Below are 18,474 nucleotides of genomic sequence, written 5' to 3'. Positions count from 1 at the left end.
CACCATCTTCTCAACTACCAACTCTCTACCACCTAGCTCTCCTAATTACCAAATTGTCACCCCTTCTTCCAAATTCCTTTCCTTACCTCCTCGCTCCTGTCTCTTCTCACTATTTTCTTAATCCATAAACTCCTCACCTACACAGCCTACCTCCTTTCTCCTCCTGTTTCGATTCTTCCTGAACCCCTTCTAGCCCTCTTCTTCTCTCTGGTCTCTTATCTACCACTGATCTCATTGCCTCCTTTCCTCATTTTCCTTACTCATTATCATCAATAACCTTTATTCAGTCAAAAGCCCATTAAAGTAAAAACATAAAAAACACATACACGGCTTGACAGCAAATATACATTCACCAGCAGCTCCTTGAAATTACAGCAGGTTGCGTGAGAAATGAGCAAAAAAAGCTCAAATGTGCAACAGAGCCCCATAGACGATAAAATGCAAGTGGCTTAAGAGCGTAGTTCACAAAATGCATATTAAAAAGGACTAAACACATTATAACTAAGATCGACAAAACATGTTGAAAAAGCAGACATAAATTCTGCTCCTATAAGTTTATTAATGTAGTCTAAACCTCTCAGCTTCACCTAAATGAACCCTGCTCTATTGGTCAGAGTTAGTCATGCAGTTACAAAAAATGTTTATCTATTACGTTCTGTTGTTGGCGCATAGACTGCAGTCAATAAAACTGCATAGATGATGTAACTAGAACAACAATATCCATAGATAAAAGAATAAAAGCAAAATTAAAACATGAATGTCAGCAATCACTAAAACAATTCGACCGAATATAATATTAATGATAATGCAAGATTAAGGACAACTAGGGATAAAAGGTAACAGGACCATTAAAAGAGGGGGGTGTGAGGTGGGGGGGGGGGGGTCCTTAGGAATTCATACAGGGGGATCAAAAAATAATTGTTTCTAAAGACTGTAGGGATTATACCCGACATCAAGGCTTGCCAAGCACTGAATAAGTTGACCCCTGTGCTTTGATTCTTATGCATCAGCTTCAGTGTAAGTACTTGGAGACTTCGCAGATAACAGGCTCGCGTTTGTGTGGAAGAACCTAAGGGCTACATTAAGGTGTCTGCAGCCAAGTTGCTTACAGATAGGAGTGATCCACGATTTTCTGGGGCGGGCATAACCAGGACAGAAGAAGTCAAATTGAGCCAGAGATTCATGTCGTTGGACAAGCAGAACTCGGGACAGATTGGGGGTTCCATCTGGATAACAAAGACAGAAGAGGCAATGTACCATATATAAATTTGAGGGACAGATGTCTTGCTGCTGGTGGATGAATATAATCTAAAAAAGGTTCGAATGCGGAATAAAGTTTGAAATCCAGAAAATTACATATTAAGACCCCTGTGATGTGTTCCTCGTTTTGTTGCCATGTATGTGTTGCCAAAAAGCATCCTTGAGGCTGGCCCTGGGTAGATTTTCGCAGAAGAAGAAGAAGAAAACCAAAGGTCACATAGGCCAAGCTAGGTTAGAGAGTCCCTAACATAGCTTATCCACTTGATCTTGCCTATTTTATCTAGTGCAACAACTTCTTGTAGGGCTTTTTAATAATTCTCTAGGGCTGGGGTATATTTTACCCTCGCCAATAAAATAGCGGCCTGAGTTGGGCCGTGTGAATCACTGAATCAATACCCATATTATGCTGCAATGGAGAAAGCAGGGTTGTTTTTTGGCAAGCTTGCTTGGGATCTCAAAAAAGGTGTTCTCAGCCACCCCAAGTGAGACCAAACTCAGGTTTCCGCATACTTCAGCCCCCTACATTTTCCTTACTTTCCGAAAGCCCACCCATCCACCTCCACCACATTTGCCCTCCTCTCTCTCTCTCTCTATTGCTCTCTATCTCCCGCCCCCCACAACTTCTTTCTACTCTCTCACCTCGATTGACACTAGACACCTCACAGGGGCAATCTGCCCCCACATATGAAATCCTACCAAGGTCATACATTAGCTGACCAACAAGAACACACATACACCTCAGCTCAGACTCACCTGAATCACACATCCTTTTAACTACAACTAATAGAAAATTCCCAGGCATATGCCACTCCATGCTATAAGCCTCTGACTAATAACATCGCTTCACTATCACGCGCCCCATTGGGTCCATCCAGAACAGACTTTTTTTGCATGTTTTGGGTCTGTAATAAAGTACTATGTCACGTGTTCTACACTGAAAAAGTATATATTGCAGATAAAGAACCTCTATTTGACACACTGATGTATTGTACTGTCACGTGTCAAAAATAATGTATGATTCCAACATTATACTCCATTTATCAGATAAATTCGCCCATAACATAAAGCATTTTCATATGCTAATAAAGGGCACATATCTATTTTATGTGTATGCCGAGAAACATATTTATCCCTTTTAGTGTAGCAATCCTCAATTTGTAGTACTCTAAAGGAATTAAAACGACAGTCCCATTTAATAAAAAAAATTAAATAAATGTGATCATTTTAATTTAAAATTAAATTAAGATTAATTTACAATATTAAAATTACATTGCTACAAGCCATCCTAAAATAAGAGAAACAAAAATGAGAAAAAAAATCTCAGCCTGCTTTTAAAAGAACACATACTCTCAATGACAAATTTATATAGTCAGTCAGTCAAATACTTTTATTCAATAAAATTAATATCATAAAAAGAGACGATCACAAAAATATTACATCAATATGGATAGAAATCCGATATAACATCGATAATTAGCATTATAACGGCAATAAACAGGGACAAAAAACACAATCCCCACAAATACATACGGGGGTATACCTAAAATTCCGTACAATTAGAAACGCAATAAATATTAAATTTAGAATCATATTAAAAATCATCATAACCACTAATAAAACCTAATAAAAACCACAGCATCATATCAAGTCAGAGTATATCTAGCCCTGGTCAGACTTTTTTTTTTTTCCCTTAATCTTATTGTTAATACGAACAGCAGCAACTAAGAAGTTGGCAACATGGAAAATTGTCCAGGCATTACCCAGTAATTGTAAATATACAAGTGCTGGTCTAACCTGGGCAAACCCTAAATCTTTAAGCAACGGTAATAAATACCTCTTCCTGATTTCTGAGTAAAACCTGCAAAACATAACAAAATGTAGTGTATCTTGTAAAGATAAATTATCACATTTGCAGGGCTCAGCTTTATCTGGAACCCCCCACTTGGGAAAATCTCCCAAGAGAAGATGAATTAGATTAAACCTAAATCTAGTTAACAGAAAACGATGGTAAGGATGTGTTACTAGTTTCAGGTAGGGTTCCATGCCAGGTGAAGTCACTAACCCAAAGTGTGATCTAACTAAAGGTTTTTTCAACTCTAATTCTTCTCTTTCAACCAGTTGAAAATTTACCATAGCATTTTTTATCAAATCCAAATCTGCTTTCGTGATAGTTTCTGGCGCCGAGAAAATCTCCGGCCTGCCAAGTTTCTTAAGGGTTGTTTCAATATATGCTAGCCACGGAATTCTACTGCCCATATCTAAAGCCAGACAATCTTTTAAAATCATGTGGTTTAGAGATATCTCGTCATTAAGCCAGGTCTTGAGCCAACAGATTATTGGGGCCATTTTCACTTTATCCAAAACATAGTCCAACCCCATCTTCACATGAATCGAGAAAGTGGGGGTAGACTGTGGCACTGAAAGTAAGGATCTTAGAAATGTATTTTCCACCACTTGGATTTGCTGGATCTTTGTAGCATATCCCCAAATCTCTGAGCCATAGGTAGCTATTACAAGGCATTTTGCCTTGTAAACCTTTATAATAGCTTCCATGGGTCTGGCTCCTAGGCGTTTTGAAAAACCCATGAGGGCTGATGTAGATCTTGCATATACATTTCTTTTGTGTGTCATTTGCGGGCCCCAAGTCCCCTTCTCGTCAAATAAGACTCCTAGATACGTGAAGACAGGGACCCTACTGACCACATCTTTGCCACAGAAGAATGTCAATGTATTTTTCTTTTTGCTTTGTTCCCCCACTATCATAACATGTGATTTCTTACCATTTATTTTTAGATTAAGTGATTCCATAAATGAGTCAAACTTCTTTAATAATTTGTTTAGCCCTATGCCTGTGCGCCAGAAGAACGGCGTCGTCAGCATAAAGGAGAACTGGTATAGTTGTATCTCCAACTCTCGGAACATCTACTGATGCTCCCTTCAGGGCAGGTTCTAAAGCATTGATATATAATGTGAAAAGCAGGGGAGCCAAGATGCACCCCTGCCTGACTCCTCTATCTGATTTAAAATACCTTGTGCATCTACCATCTTGAGTAACTCGTATAGAGGCGATCAGACCACAATGGAGATCAGCAAGAAATTTAACTAATGTGTGATCGATCCCCATATCAATTAAAATTTGCCAAAGCTTAGACCTGTTAACTAGATCAAACGCTGTTGATAGGTCCATAAAACCCAGATAGAGGGAACCCTTTTTTGCAACGGTGTATTTGCTGATAAGGAGCTGTAGATTAAGGCACTGATTTAATGTGCTCCTTTTTGCTCTAAATCCATATTGAGCGTTAGAGAGAATCCCTCTACCCTCAAAATAATCTGTCAATCTGGCAAGAATAACTCTGCCTAAGATCTTTACGGCAGAGTCTATCAGAGAGATCGGCCTATAGCAGGCTGGGTCATCCCTTTCTCCTTTTTTAAATACCGGAATGATAGTGGATTTACACCAGGATATGGGCAGGGTATTTGGCCCTAAAGCGTTAAAAATATTAGTCAGGATCCTTGCCCAAAATTTAGGAAAACTTTTATAAAGGTCCGCCGGGACCCCATCTGGGCCTGGTGCCTTGTTAATCATGGTCTCCATTATTGCTTTTAAAACTTCTTTCTCCTGGAAGACCATTCCTGACGGTGAACCTGAGTTAAGAGTGTGTTCTTGAAAACTCTCAGCCCCCTGACAGCCATATATTTGCTCAAAATGGGCAACCCATCGCTCATCTTGAATATTGCAGTCCCGGCAAGAATTATCCTCACTAGAAAAGTAGGGATCATTAATAGTTTTCCAAAATTTTCCACTGTCCCTCAAAACCTCCGGGGACAAAAGTTTGTCCCATGCCTCATCCTTTTTTTTTTTTTTGTTTGAAACCGTTTATTGCAATCTCAAATATATACAAGTATGGGCCTACAACCTTCCGGCCGGCCGCTAGAGTGACAGGAGCATATGACATACATACAAAAAGGCTCTTGGCGTTGCAGAGAGGTAAATGAGGAGGTAACAACGACGTGGGCCACATGACTCCGAGCCCACAATACGGTTTCATTTTATAAGAACACAACAACACAAAGAACCACACCCGCAAGGCAACCCGCAATCCAAAGTGACAGCACGTGCTCCTTAAGTGGGGGACCCCAACCATCCACAAGAATCTAAAGAGGGGAATGGGAACAGATCAGGGACTGGGGAACCCTGTGCCCGGGGCTGGGGGTCAACTAGGGGGACGGAGCTGGTGAGGCAGCCGGCAGTAGTGGTGGCTCACAAATACCCCCGCGGTAGGCGTTCCAGGGGCCCCAAACTTTCACCCACGCCCCAGGCTTACCTCTCGCCACATACACCACCTTTTCTCGGAACATGCACCAATCCATGTGTTCTTTCCAGGCCGACACCGCCGGGGGCCTCTGGGATCCCCACAGCTGCGCGATGTCACGCTTAGCTATCATATATCCCAGAGTCACCCATCGTGTCTGCGGAACCGAGTAGTCAGTTGGTTCCCACACATTCAGCAAGCATCTCCTCGCTTCAGGCAACAGCGCGACACGCGTAACCACTCGCAGGACCTCATGCACACCACGCCAGAATCGCTCCACCTTCGGGCATTCCCACAGAATTTGCAAAAAAGTCGCCAAAGCACCACACCCACGCTTACACAGCCCATCCTCGGCATAGCCCATACGCAGAAGCCTTGGCCCCGTCATGTAAACCCGGTGGAGGATCTTTAGCTGGACGAAGCGAAGGCGAGCCGGTATGGCCACCTCCTTCGGAGAGGCCACCGCGGAAATCCAGTCCTCGTCGTCCAACTCCAGCCCATCGGCAACCCAGGCCTCGCGGAGGCCAGTCAGCAAGCCCGAGCGATCATTAATCAGTTTTTTGTATATGAGGGAGATCGTGCTGTCCGGAACATGGCCATCCAGCACTCTATCCTCCAGGGGGGAAGACTCCGGAATGGAGGCGACGTCTGGGAAGACGGAGCCCAGTGCGTGACGGACCTGCAAGTACCGAAAGTATTCACTGCCCTGCAGCTGAAACTCCGTCTGCAGCGTCTCGAATGTTTTAAATCCCCCCCTCGTCCAGAGATCCCCCACTGTACTGATGCCGATCGTGTCCCACTTCTCGAAGCCCTTCGAGGTCCACAGGGAGCCCAATCTCTCAGACGCATATAGCGGTGACGCCCGGGTCAAACGGTCCTTCCACCCCATAGCTGCGTTAGCCGCGTGCCATACTCGCACCATGACACGCGTAGGTCCCGTCAGGCGGGGGTCGGGCGCGCCAGAGTAGAGCGCTCGATTGTAGTCGCCACCAGGCAGGAGCATCTTGTCCATTTCAAATGCCGGGTTTAAGGCGGGCCCGTAGAGGCCATGATTAATTGCAGCTAGCTGGGAGGCCCAGTAATACCGTTTAATATCCGGGAGGGCAACCCCCCCGTCGTACCATGGGAGCGTCAACTTCGCCAAGGCAATACGCGGCCTCCCGTCCCAGAACAGGCGACGCTGTAGACTCTCCACCTCACGGAAGTAGCGCGCCGGGACCAAGTCCATAGTGTTCTGGAGAGCGTACAGGAAGCGTGGCAACGACATCATCTTAAACAATGCCGCCCGGCCGAGCGGCGAAAGCGGCAGGCGCCGCCAACGCGCGACGTCCTCCTTCAAGCGCTGGAGGGGGGGGAAGCAAATTCCGCTCGTATCGGGCCTCCGGGTCCAGAGTAATATAGATACCCAGGTACCGAAACCCCTGAGAGGCAATCTGGATCGGACAGTCCCGCGGGAGGACGGGAGCCTCCCCGGAAAGCACATACACACATGATTTAGCCCAGTTGATGACAAGGCCTGAGTTGCGGCCGAATGAGCGCAAAACATCAACCAGGACAATCAGTGATTTACGCGGGGAGGCGAGGTACAAAAGGATATCGTCAGCGTATAGGGACACGCGGTCCTCATACTCGGGGGTCCAACGGAGACCACGGATGGAAGGGTGCCACCGCAGCCACTCCGCCAGGGGTTCCAAGGCCAGTGCAAACAGGAGAGGCGACAAGGGGCAACCCTGTCGCGTGCCCCGTCCCAGCGCGAATGGGGCCGAGACTCATCCATTCACCACCACCTGCGCCAATGGGCCCGAATACAACAATTTGACCCAGCTGATGAATCCCGGTCCAAATCCAAATTTCGCCAGCATCGCCCAAATGTATGGCCACTCGAGTGTATCAAACGCCATGGTGGCGTCTAAGGACGCCAAGATGGCCGGCTCCCGCACAAACGGAACACGCGCGAGCACCCCGTGCAGGCGCCGCAGATTAAGGGCCGTGTTGCGATGGGGTATAAAGCCGGACTGGTCTTGGTGGACCAGATCGCCCACCACGCCGACCAGCCGGTTGGCGAGCACCTTGGCGAGGATTTTGGGCTCCGCATTCAAGAGCGAGATAGGCCTATAGGATGTGACCCGTTCTCGGGGTCTCCCCTCCTTGTGGATCACCACGATTGTAGCCAGACGCTGGTCCGGCGGGAGGGAGCCCCGCGAGTGGGCCGCCAGGAACATCGCGCGGAGGTGGGGTGCCAGTACATCCGGTCGCAGCTTATACAGCTCGATAGGGATGCCGTTTGGGCCCATGGCCTTGCCAGATGCGACCGAGCGTATGGCAAGGGCAATTTCGTCCGGGGTGGGAGCAGCCTTCAACGACTCCCTGTCCTCCACCGAAAGGGAGGGCAGCGCGATGTCCCGAAGCAGGGCATGGGAATCCTCCTCCGAGCAGGGAGAGACCGGGGAATACACCTCGCGGAAATAATCCGCGAAGCAAGAGACAATGTCTTCTGGCTCGGTGACACGTACACCATCCATTCTCTCGATCAGCGGGACCACACGATTCGCTCTCTCCTTTTTATCCAACCACGCAATCAATTTACCAGCCTTATCACCCACATCATACAGTCGCCCCTGTTGCTCTCTACTGAGGCCCCTGGCCGCCTCCGTGACGAGGGCCCTATAGGCCGCCTGCTTAAGGTGTAGAACATGTAGTGCGGCATCCGTCGCCCCACTCCCCAGGTCACCCTCTAGTTCAGTAATTTCGGCTTCCACCCGGGTCACCTCCTCCTGCTCGCGCCTCCGGGCATGGGAGATAAAGGAGAGGGCCTCCCCTCTAAGAACTGTCTTGAAGGCTTCCCACAGGGAGATAGCCGAAGGGACAGACCCCACATTCTCCTCAAAATACCGCTGCAAGGATTTAATCAAGTCAGCACGAATAGTGGGGTCGCGCAGGTACCATGCATTGATTGGAGCTACCCTGCCCTCCACCCTCGGGAAGACATCAAAATGCAACAGGAGCGGGGAGTGATCTGAAATACCCCGCGCCAGATGGCGCACCTCTCCCACTCTCCCAGCATAGGCCGCAGGGACAAGGACATGATCAAGCCGCGAGAGGCTACCATGGGCACCCGAATGGAAGGTGTACTGCAGCTGCGCGGGATGTTTTAGTCGCCAGCAGTCTACCAATCCCAATGTATCTAAGAGGCCGGGCAGCCACGCCTGTGCCCGGGGGAGGTCCCTAGGGGGGTAACGATCCATAGTCCCAGAAGCCACCGCATTGAAGTCCCCCCCAACCACCAGAAGCCCCCCCGGGAGGTCAAGGAGGAGGCGCCCCAGGTCCGCAAAAGTGGTAGATTGTAACCCCGGTGGGACGTACACTGATACAAAAACGACTACTTTGCCCTCCATTCTCCCCACCAAGACAGTGTAGCGTCCCCTCTCATCATGGCGCACCTCATCTATTTCCAGCGGGAGCGAGTTCTTAACCATGATGCCCACCCCCCGCGAGCCCGACGTGAAGCCCGAGTGGGCCACCAAGCGATAGCCCCGCCGATTCATGGCATAAAAGGAATTACCAATAAGGTGTGTCTCCTGCAGAAAGACCACATCTGGCGAAATTCGTTTCAGATACTGCAGGACCACACCTCGCTTAATCCTATCCCCCAGTCCGTTAACGTTCCACGACAACAGAGTCAAATCCCTACCCCCCATCACATACAGAAGCCATCATTTGTCCCCCCAAGAGCACCTCAAAAACACCAATACAGTAAAGGGTTTGCCTTGCGGTAAAAACGAACAACACCCCACCCCAACCCACCCGTCCCAACAGAACTCCCCCCTCCCTGCACCCCTGCATGAGCCCAGACAGCCCCCCCAAAGTGCAGTGTGCCTGTCGCCCCATAGATGAAAAAACTAACTAGTCCCCCAGAGGAGGAGGGAAAGCCCCCAAGAGACCCCGTACGACCTCCACAGGAGGGGAACATACACGAGCAGTCAATGGTGACAATAATGTTGTCCAGAGCAAGGCCTACTATTTGTCCCTCAGTCCTGATCCGGCGAGCCCTCCCCGCCAACCGCACCCCCCCCACCCCCCCGGCCCCGATCCCCGGGCAAAGTGTCCAACCAGTCCCCGGCCGCCTCGGGACGATCAAAAAAGTGCGTGCGGCCATCCACCTCTACCCTCAGCTTAGCTGGAAAAAGCATTGCGTACTTAAGGTTCAGGTCCCGTAGGCGACGTTTGACTCCGAGAAAACTCAGTCTCTGCTTTTGGACCGCCGGAGTAAAATCAGGGTAGAAATTTACGTCCATGTTGTCGAGTCTGACCGGTCCTTGTAGCCTAGAGGTCTGCAGGATAGCGTCTCTGTCCCGAAAGTTGAAAATCCGGGCAATGAGAGGCCTCGGCGGGGCTCCGGCCTTAGGTCTTCCTCCAGGGACCCTGTGGGCACGTTCCACAGCAAAGAGTTTACTCAGCCCCCGGGGCTGGAGATGGGTGAGAATCAGGTCCTCCACAAACAGATCCGCCGCCTCCTCCTCTCGTCCCTCCGGCACCCCGATAATGCGGACATTGTTCCTCCGGGCCCGACCCTCGGAATCCTCCAGTCGACGATCAATCAGGGCGCTCGCCTGGCCAAGCCGGCGCACCTCCTTTTGGAGGGCCGCCACGTCCGTTGTGAGGCCCGAGGTAGTGTGGGCCAAAGAATCGACCCGGTCATTCGTTTTGGACAAATCGGCCCTCACCAGGCCCACATCCACGAGGACCGAGTCTATCTTCTGCGCCAGAGTGTCAAAGCGCTGGTCCACCGAGGCCTTCATCTCGGCGATGGCGCCCATGACGTCTCGGAGGGTCAGATCCGCGGGCAGAGCAGGAGCATCAGTCGGGCCCGCAGGGGACGTACGCGGCGCCTCTGGAGATCCCTTCTGGAGGGTGTAGCGGTCCATGTTGTTGGACTGATGGGCCGTGCCACGGCGGGTCGATTTCACCTTTGCCCGGTCGCCATCTTGCTTTGTGGACATGGCTGCAGTCCCCAAATCGTGCCAATCTCCTCGAAAGGGCCGACAAACCAGTTCACGGGCTCCGGGGGGGGGGCGACCACAGTTCCGCAGGACGAATCACAGCCGGCGGGTCGGCTGGGCACCCGGACAAGGCCACACCACCGCACACCGCCCCGCAACCCTACCTCGCCTGTCAGCAAGGAGGGCGCAAAAGCGAAAGTGAAAGTGCGGGGTACGCGAGTCGCCCAGCCTTGCCCGCCGCTGTTGTTCACTTTGTCTCCGGATCGCCCCACAACTCCAATCCGGGGGGCCGGCGTGGAGAAGGCCGCAAACCACAATCGGTGCTCCCGCCGGTGTCCGAGGTCCGATTCGGAAACGGAAAACGGGTGTCACCTCAGCTCGGGCTCACGAACACAGTCCCCTCATCTAGGACAGGATATAGTCAGGATTAATGCAGGAGGTCGCGGAGGTCCTCGGGAGCTTCGCACCTACGCGGCTATCTTGGTTGCGCGCTAGGCTCCTCCCCCATGCCTCATCCTTAATCTGATTTTTTCTTGTCAGAATGACTTGTTTATAGGATTTCCTCAGCTTTTTTATATGTTCCCTATCTCTGGGTTTCTGTTTTAATGCTTTTAGGAGGGCAGAATGAGCCCTAGTACAATCTTTGTTAAACCAACTTTTCCCTCTGATGCTAAATTCAAGGGACATTTGTTTCGTCAATTTACTATTGATATGCTTACAGATACTTTCAAAAGCATCTATAATCAATGTATTTGATGCATCAGAGTCCAAACAGATATTAACTTCCTTCTCTGTATTGGACAAAACTTCCTTTACAAAGGTTTCTGGGATCACTTTCGTCCATTTCAGTCTCCTTCCTTGAGCCATTGGTGTCACCTCACGACTAATTGCCCTGCATTCAGATGCTGTAAAAAATTGGGCCCCCTGAGCTATTTCTAAGATTACAGGGTTATGATCACTAAAAACAGAAAACCCCACCTTGTAGGAGATAACGCTGCTTAAGACTGCGGCAGTCATGAAAATGTAATCTATGATTGTACCTGTGGCTGTTCCCTTAAAGGTAGGTACCCTCGGGCCACTCTTAACACAACCAGATTCATAGAGATTTAGAGTGGCCAAAAGTTTCTCAAGGGACTCACCTTGCTCTGTATGTTCAAAGTGTACCAGAGCAGAATATGGGGGTCCATCTAGGTTGTCAAAGATACCATTTTTTTGACAGGGGTGAATGTTAAAGTCACCCATAACAATGACCTCAGCTTGCGGATTATTTGCTTGATAAGCAGTCAAAAAATCCTCTAGGCGGAGTAAAAATTCAATGGTACTGTCACTATTGGGAGTATTATAAAAATTAACCAATAAGATTTTCCCCATATGGGGGCGGGATAGCTCTACTGCCAGACAATTATGGCAGCTTGCTTCGATCTGTTTTAAAGAGCCATTCACGTTTAGGGAAAAACACATTAATAAACCTCCCTGTGCCCTGCCATGATGTACCTGTTTAGCAGAAATAAAAAAATGTGCATACCCATCCAAATAAAAATGATGATCTGTGTCCCAGGTCTCCTGAAATGCCAAAATATCATACGACCTAATTTCTTCCAACCAAATCTCGTCCTTGCATTTGCTTCTCAGCCCCGCAATATTCCAACTCAAAATCTTGCATGTGGAAGTATGGGGAACAGTATTAGTCTCTAAATTATCTAAAACAATTATCCTTTTAGCTAAATCCACCTCTGCCTGGCTAAGGGCTATGTTAGCTTCCTCCTGACTGACATCATCCCCATGAAGACAAATTTATATAATTGCATCACCAAACTAAGGCCTTTAGTTTGAAAATCATGGCCTCTAGAACCTCTCAAAAAGAGAAAAGATCATGGCGTATTTAAGAGAAGTGAATGAAGTATGTCCTAAAATATAATTACTACAGTCCCCCACCCTGATATTACCTCAGAAAAGCTTCTTAAGATCCTGGAGGTGAAAACGTTCATTTTTAGTGAGACGACTTTGGCGTCCCTGTTTTTACCTCAGTTTTTCAGCAGGAGCGAACCAATAGCGAAGTTGCTTTGATTATACCGGATAACAGCAAGTGGTACAGCATTTACTGACGCCAGATACTGCACCGACCTCACTTTCATGTCCTATGCGTTGCCCTCTAATCTCTCTTGCTGTTTTATTTTAACTCGTCCTTCCTCCCGCTTGTTTATTCATTCACTGCTCTTTTCTCCCCCCCCCCCCCATCAGCTCCATACCAGAATGGAAGGCTCCTGCTCTCTCGCCGGAGGGAGACCATTTTTGGTGCCTGTGAGTTCTCTCAGGGTTACCCACAAGCCGAGTTGGAGTGGCACTGCAAGGACGGGAGCACCATTGATGGGGACAGCACACAGGAGGTGACCAGGGACTCCGAGGGGCTATTTCGTATTACTGGAACACTGCGGCTTTTCCACAGGACCAGGGTTACTCTCTGCTGCTCCTGGAGAAACAGCTTCACGCGGCACAATAACACTCTATGCCAGCCCATAGAAGGTAGGAACACATTCTCACACTGTGTTTGACATGCAGTGCAAGTTGTGAATGCAGGTTGTTCAGTTAATTGAAGTAACAGTGGATAGGTCAGTCATTCAAGCTCATTTTCTGTTTTTTTTCCAACAAAGAAGCTAAATTAGATGCTTGTACATATTAAAAAACAAGCAATTGTACTTGCAGTAGGTTGGGGTTATAAATGATAAGCCATCAAACATGCTCTATTTCACCCATCCTTGCTCTCATGCATCCTTTCTTTCACCCACTGACCTATACAACCACAATAAAACCCACAGCATGAAATGCACACCAATGACAGATGACTGGTCCAAAGCTTCTATGTATGTATACGCATATTTATGTATTTTCAATGAATCCTGACAGCTCAGCCTGTTATCCTGTTAGCACTTCGGAAGAAATTCTAGCAAGAACTATTAGAGAGCAAATCTTCTACCATGTTTTTTTTTTTAAAAAAGTGGGTAATCAACACCAAATTCCTTGCTTCAAAGATAATATATGGGATTTTTTTGTAACAACATATGTCTTCAACACAGCGTTATAGGCTTTAATACGGTGCAATAACCTTGTTTAATTAGCTCCTCCAAAGGCTTCACTTGCAAATTTCTGTCTTGTTTCCGATAAAAGTATCACTGAGCTGGTCTCTGTTGCCCACCTGACTCTCCCCTATCTCCCATCCCTGTCAAACAAATGAGGGCGCGGATGACTATGCCTGCCATGGAGATTGAACCCATCTTTAGGTATTCCTTGGAAACTGAGCGAGTTACTCAAGTTTGGAAGGAAGACGCCACAAAGCCAATTCTAAAAAAAAAACTGGATCCTTCCTTTCTAAATATCGTTCCCAAACTTTTTTTAAAACAGTTTTTATTGGTATTTCAGAAAGTTAACAACAACAGCCTCCTTGGACGGGGGCAAGGAAAAAAATGGTGGAAAGGCAAGGCACAGCAGTGAGTACATTTCAACACATAATACAGCATGGCAACAACACCCAATCAGAAAGATGACAAAAATAGAAGGAAATTCATCGTAGTATATAGTGAGTCATTATATCGGCACTTAATCAAAGGAAAGTCTAAGGCACTTAGGCACAGTACTACAATCTACACCATGTTGCAGAGTTTCAGGTTAGCAGGAGGCCATGGGCTGGATTGTCTAGGTCAATGGCAACATCATTGAACAAAGTGGAGATGCCTGTATTGGGCAAAGCCCCCTCTGCATTCGGCGAGGGGGGTTAATCTCTCTGTCTAAGGTAATCCAACATGGGTTCCCAAATGTCCTTCGGGCGGGATCTCGGTGGCATGAGTTCCCAGTAGGTGGAAAACTGCTCCTGGCAATAAAATGCATCTTGTAGCCAGGTCTCCGTCTTTGGTGCAGGTCGCCTGCCCACCGTGCATAGCAATCCGTTGGTTGGCTAAAAGCAGAAGCATTGGTGTGAGACACAAACTGCTGGGGGGACATCTTCAACGTATCCAAAAAGTCCAACTAATGGGGTATGCAGCACTAAATGAGCAGTTTTTTGAGGCAGGACCGAGTATTCTGCAGACCAGTATCCCACCACCAGAGGGAATTCCAAGACGAGATGGAGGAATGAGGCCTGCGTGCATCATCAACCAACCCATGTGAAGCAATGGCACAGGGGTATGGTACAGCCTATGCAGGAATTTGAAATGGATGAGCTGCAGTCTCTAATTGGGTGATAGGGCTGCAGATTGCCCACAGCAATACAATCATTGCACGTCTGTGATGGGTTGGGGTGTAATGTCTAGGTCCCAGGCATTGCAAGCCGCCAGAGTACTCACCTGCGCCTTGCCCTGCATCTCAGTGCATAGGCGTGTGACTAACCCCCATGAGGAGGTGTTGGTTAGCATGTGTTCAAGCACATTGAGCATGGGTGGTGGCGTGGGGAACTTGATCTGCATTGCCTGGCAGGTAGCCCGGAGCTGGTTGTAGAAAAAGATGCCCAGCGCTGAGAGACGGGGAGCCTCCTCTGCAAAAAATGGGGATAAAAATTGACCATTAGGGTATAAGTCTGCAAAATTAAAGAGACCTCGTCTGTAGGTCCTTCCTCTAGTACCGTCATCTTGCAGCAGTGCGGATTGCGTGCAAGGGGGATGAAGGGAGCGGAGATGCAAGGCAGTTGGGTGTGACGCCACATGCCATTCCACGGCCCAGCGAAAACACTCACCTGTGTTAATTTTTTCATGGGGGGCTTGTAGGGCTGAAGTGCTGTGGCCAGGGGACAAGGGACCACCTGATCCACCTCCATCGCTGTATGGGTTTGAAAGCTTGTGGGGTAAAGCCAAAAGTGAGGTATTGGGCTTGTGCACAGAATACAGATAGGGTTATGTCGGGTGCGTTGAGGCCCCATGCTGAAACGGTGGAGTGAGTGTCTCCTATGCAATCCTTGGCTGTTTTCTGGCCCAGAGCTGGGCAGTAAGTGGGATCAGGAGATTAAGAAAGAGAAACATGAATTTGGGTAAGACAACCATTTTTGCAATAGTGATATGCCCTGTCAAAGACAGAGATAGCCTAGTCCAAGTCGGGATCCGCTCCCCCACCCACACCATGGTCATGCCATAGTTAGCCCTCCACAGTTCCTCTAAGTCACAACTGAGCCAAATCTCCAGGTAATATACCGGTTCAGTGGCCCATTGCAAGGGATAGTCAGATTTTAATAAATGTGTACCCGAGGTGAGGGGAAATAGTATAGACTTGGCCCAATTTATGTGGATGCCCCTATACCCACCAAATCTGATGACTACACGAATGGTGGGGGCTAAGTGTGTTTGAGGTTCTCAGATATATAGCTTGACATCATCAGCATACATGGACACTAATCTCCATCTGGCCGTAAAATTAAGTCTCCTGTGTGCATGGTGCAGGCGGCCAGATGTTCCATTGCCACAGCAAATAGGACTGGGGATAAGGGGCATCCGTATCGAGTTCCACACGTGATAGGAAACGGGTCCAAAACCTTTGGGGCGTCTAGTAGAACAGCGACGGCAGCAAGCTGTGGCTCTATAGCATGTATAAGGGCAAACATTGTGCAAACATTGTGAGCCGTGGACTGGCCTGGCACAAGCCCCGACGGGTCGGGTGGATAATATCAGGCAGCAGAGGAAAGAGGCAGTTCGCGAGGAGCTTAGCGCATATTTTATCATCAACATTTATCACTGAAAGCAGCCCGTACAAATCACAATGAGTGGCAGGCTTGTCCGGTTTGAGTATCACGACTGTTAACTGTAACACAGATACCCTTGATGCTTTTCGCATGCATCAGCCGCCAGACATTGGTTAAACAATTATCACTCATACGTGTGTGGATTTGCAACACTGTACTGAGATTAGGAGCTCATGGGGCTCCAGAGAGGTCTGCAGCTTGATCAAGGACCACATTAAATTTTCCCCCCAAATGACAGCTCCTGGTCCCATTCTGGTGATCAGTTGCCACACTTTGGCAAAGAACTGAGTGTTACGGCCATAGATTGAGGCCTGAATGACTGGGAGTGTGTGAAGTGTGCCAGCAAGAAGAACATACCACCTGTTAACATCACAGATGGCCTGGCTCAGATGCCAGGACAAGCCCTTGTGTAGGAGTACGGTGGTCCCCCTAGCATAACTGGAACTTAAGGACACATGCATCTCAGCACACCATCCCGCACATAGGCAGGAGGTGGTAAATAATTTAATTACCGGGACTTAATTTGATGCGGAAAATCTATAATAATAGCTCAGTAAAATAAGAGGCAGAATCCGTGGTATTAGAGGTTCGGAACGGGCTTTATTCCAAAATCAATTCGAATTGAGGACTCCATATTCCATCACCACGAAGGTTCAGGAAGTGAAGGACCCCACTTTATTGACAAGTAATCATTTATATACAATAGGCATTACAGTGAAACAGATGCAGGAGGCGTAACAGTTGATAACAAAGATAAGAACATACATGCGTAACTAAAGTGGGTGTAACTAAAGAACGTCATCAGGTATGATGTCATAAATGGGTGGTTCCATGAAAGAATTTCGCAATGTCAGCAGAAATACTTGGCAGAGATGCGCGCGCAGCAGCATGACGTGTGATTGACGTGTAACTAGGGGATGAAGGGGACTTGACATTTAGCTCTACATGTGGAGACAGAAGTCTGGGGTTATGTCAACCTAATCCCAAATCATATCTAATATCCTATGTTTAAAGAACTGTGTTATCCAGAAAGAAAGGTCTCTTAGGATAGAATCTTATTCTATACTGACTATACTGTCCGTTAGTGCGTGTACAAGCGTCTAAGTGTCTACACTAGATGCGAGGGCAGAAATCTTCCATAGTAATAGGGCTATTAATTACTTGCATGAAGACAGAGAAGCCGGGCCCTTTGCTCGGTAGCTGGGAGAATGTTTACTTAAACTACTAGACAGGAATGTATTGGATAGGGAGCGGAGCAAAGCAGATAATCTTGAAGGTAAAATACAGTTTTTGGCAGGTAACAGGCTGGAGTCAGGCACCGTTAGCCGCGCAGGGAGTAGGACAAAGTTCATGGGTACAGATGCGAGCTCAGACTGGAGCTTTCAGAGGCAGAAGGCAGAAAAGACTTGATGGCAGAATCAGGGCCTACTCGTCTGAACTGTAAAATGGGATAAGTGAACCATATAAAGCCGGTGGCCTTTCATACTTAGGAATAGAATATCCGGCCCATTCATGGCGGATCTGAAAGAGGACATGTTGACGGTGGACGCACAAGTGTTTGCGTCTTCATAACTGGAACTGGAGGAAACATACATGTACTTATGGTTTATACATGAAACCGTTGGGGTCCAAGATAGGGGACATAACTGATCATAAAAATCCATATTTCCACAGGAAGATGAAGTTCTTGAAGAAAACCGTGGTCAATGCGGTGCCTGTTGGGATAAGTGTATTTTGACCTGCCTTTCTGCTATTTGTTCAACCCGCAGACATTCCAGGTCAGGCATCTGGTAGTGGTCATCACACTGCAAAATGAGAGTGGCATACTGTAAAAGAAATGGATCAAGCGTGGCCCATCAGCTGCGTAGGGTGGTGACTCAATGTGGAGCCTTGCCAGCTGTGATATTTTGGGAGAAAGAACCAAGAAACACAAACTAGTAAACAAAGCTACCCCCACCCTCTTCAACCCCAGAACTTGGTTGAGAGCTCCCATCCCCCCCACACCCCAAAAGCACATCCCAGAAATTACCATAAATAGAAGAAATTATTCGGTGGGGCGTCAAAGAGCCAGGCAAACTACCCAGTAAGGAAGGCACTGCATAGCCGATGGAGAGCGAGTGTACTCTAGCTGAAGTTGGTGTGGAAACAAAAAAAACACACAGTCAGTATCATAAGAGTAACA

The 18,474-nt window shown here is 47.9% G+C and overlaps 1 protein-coding gene across 6 annotated transcripts in view; it reads left to right on the top strand.

Moving 5' to 3' along the window:
* LOC146811779 (CD276 antigen-like) overlaps positions 1–18,474 on the top strand; it is a 296,310-nt gene that overhangs the window by 157,823 nt on the left and 120,013 nt on the right. For all 6 annotated transcript variants that reach the window (XM_085618764.1, XM_085618769.1, XM_085618766.1 and 3 more), the window contains one exon: positions 12,815–13,096. In XM_085618764.1, coding sequence (XP_085474890.1) covers positions 12,815–13,096 — 282 coding nt within the window. The remainder of the gene's footprint in view (positions 1–12,814; positions 13,097–18,474) is intronic.

Source organism: Triturus cristatus, chromosome 7 (genome assembly GCF_964204655.1).
Source record: "Triturus cristatus chromosome 7, aTriCri1.1, whole genome shotgun sequence".
Taxonomy (NCBI): domain Eukaryota; kingdom Metazoa; phylum Chordata; class Amphibia; order Caudata; family Salamandridae; genus Triturus; species Triturus cristatus.
Note: the sequence above shows the minus strand (reverse complement) of the source record. Positions and strands in the feature narration are given on the sequence as shown.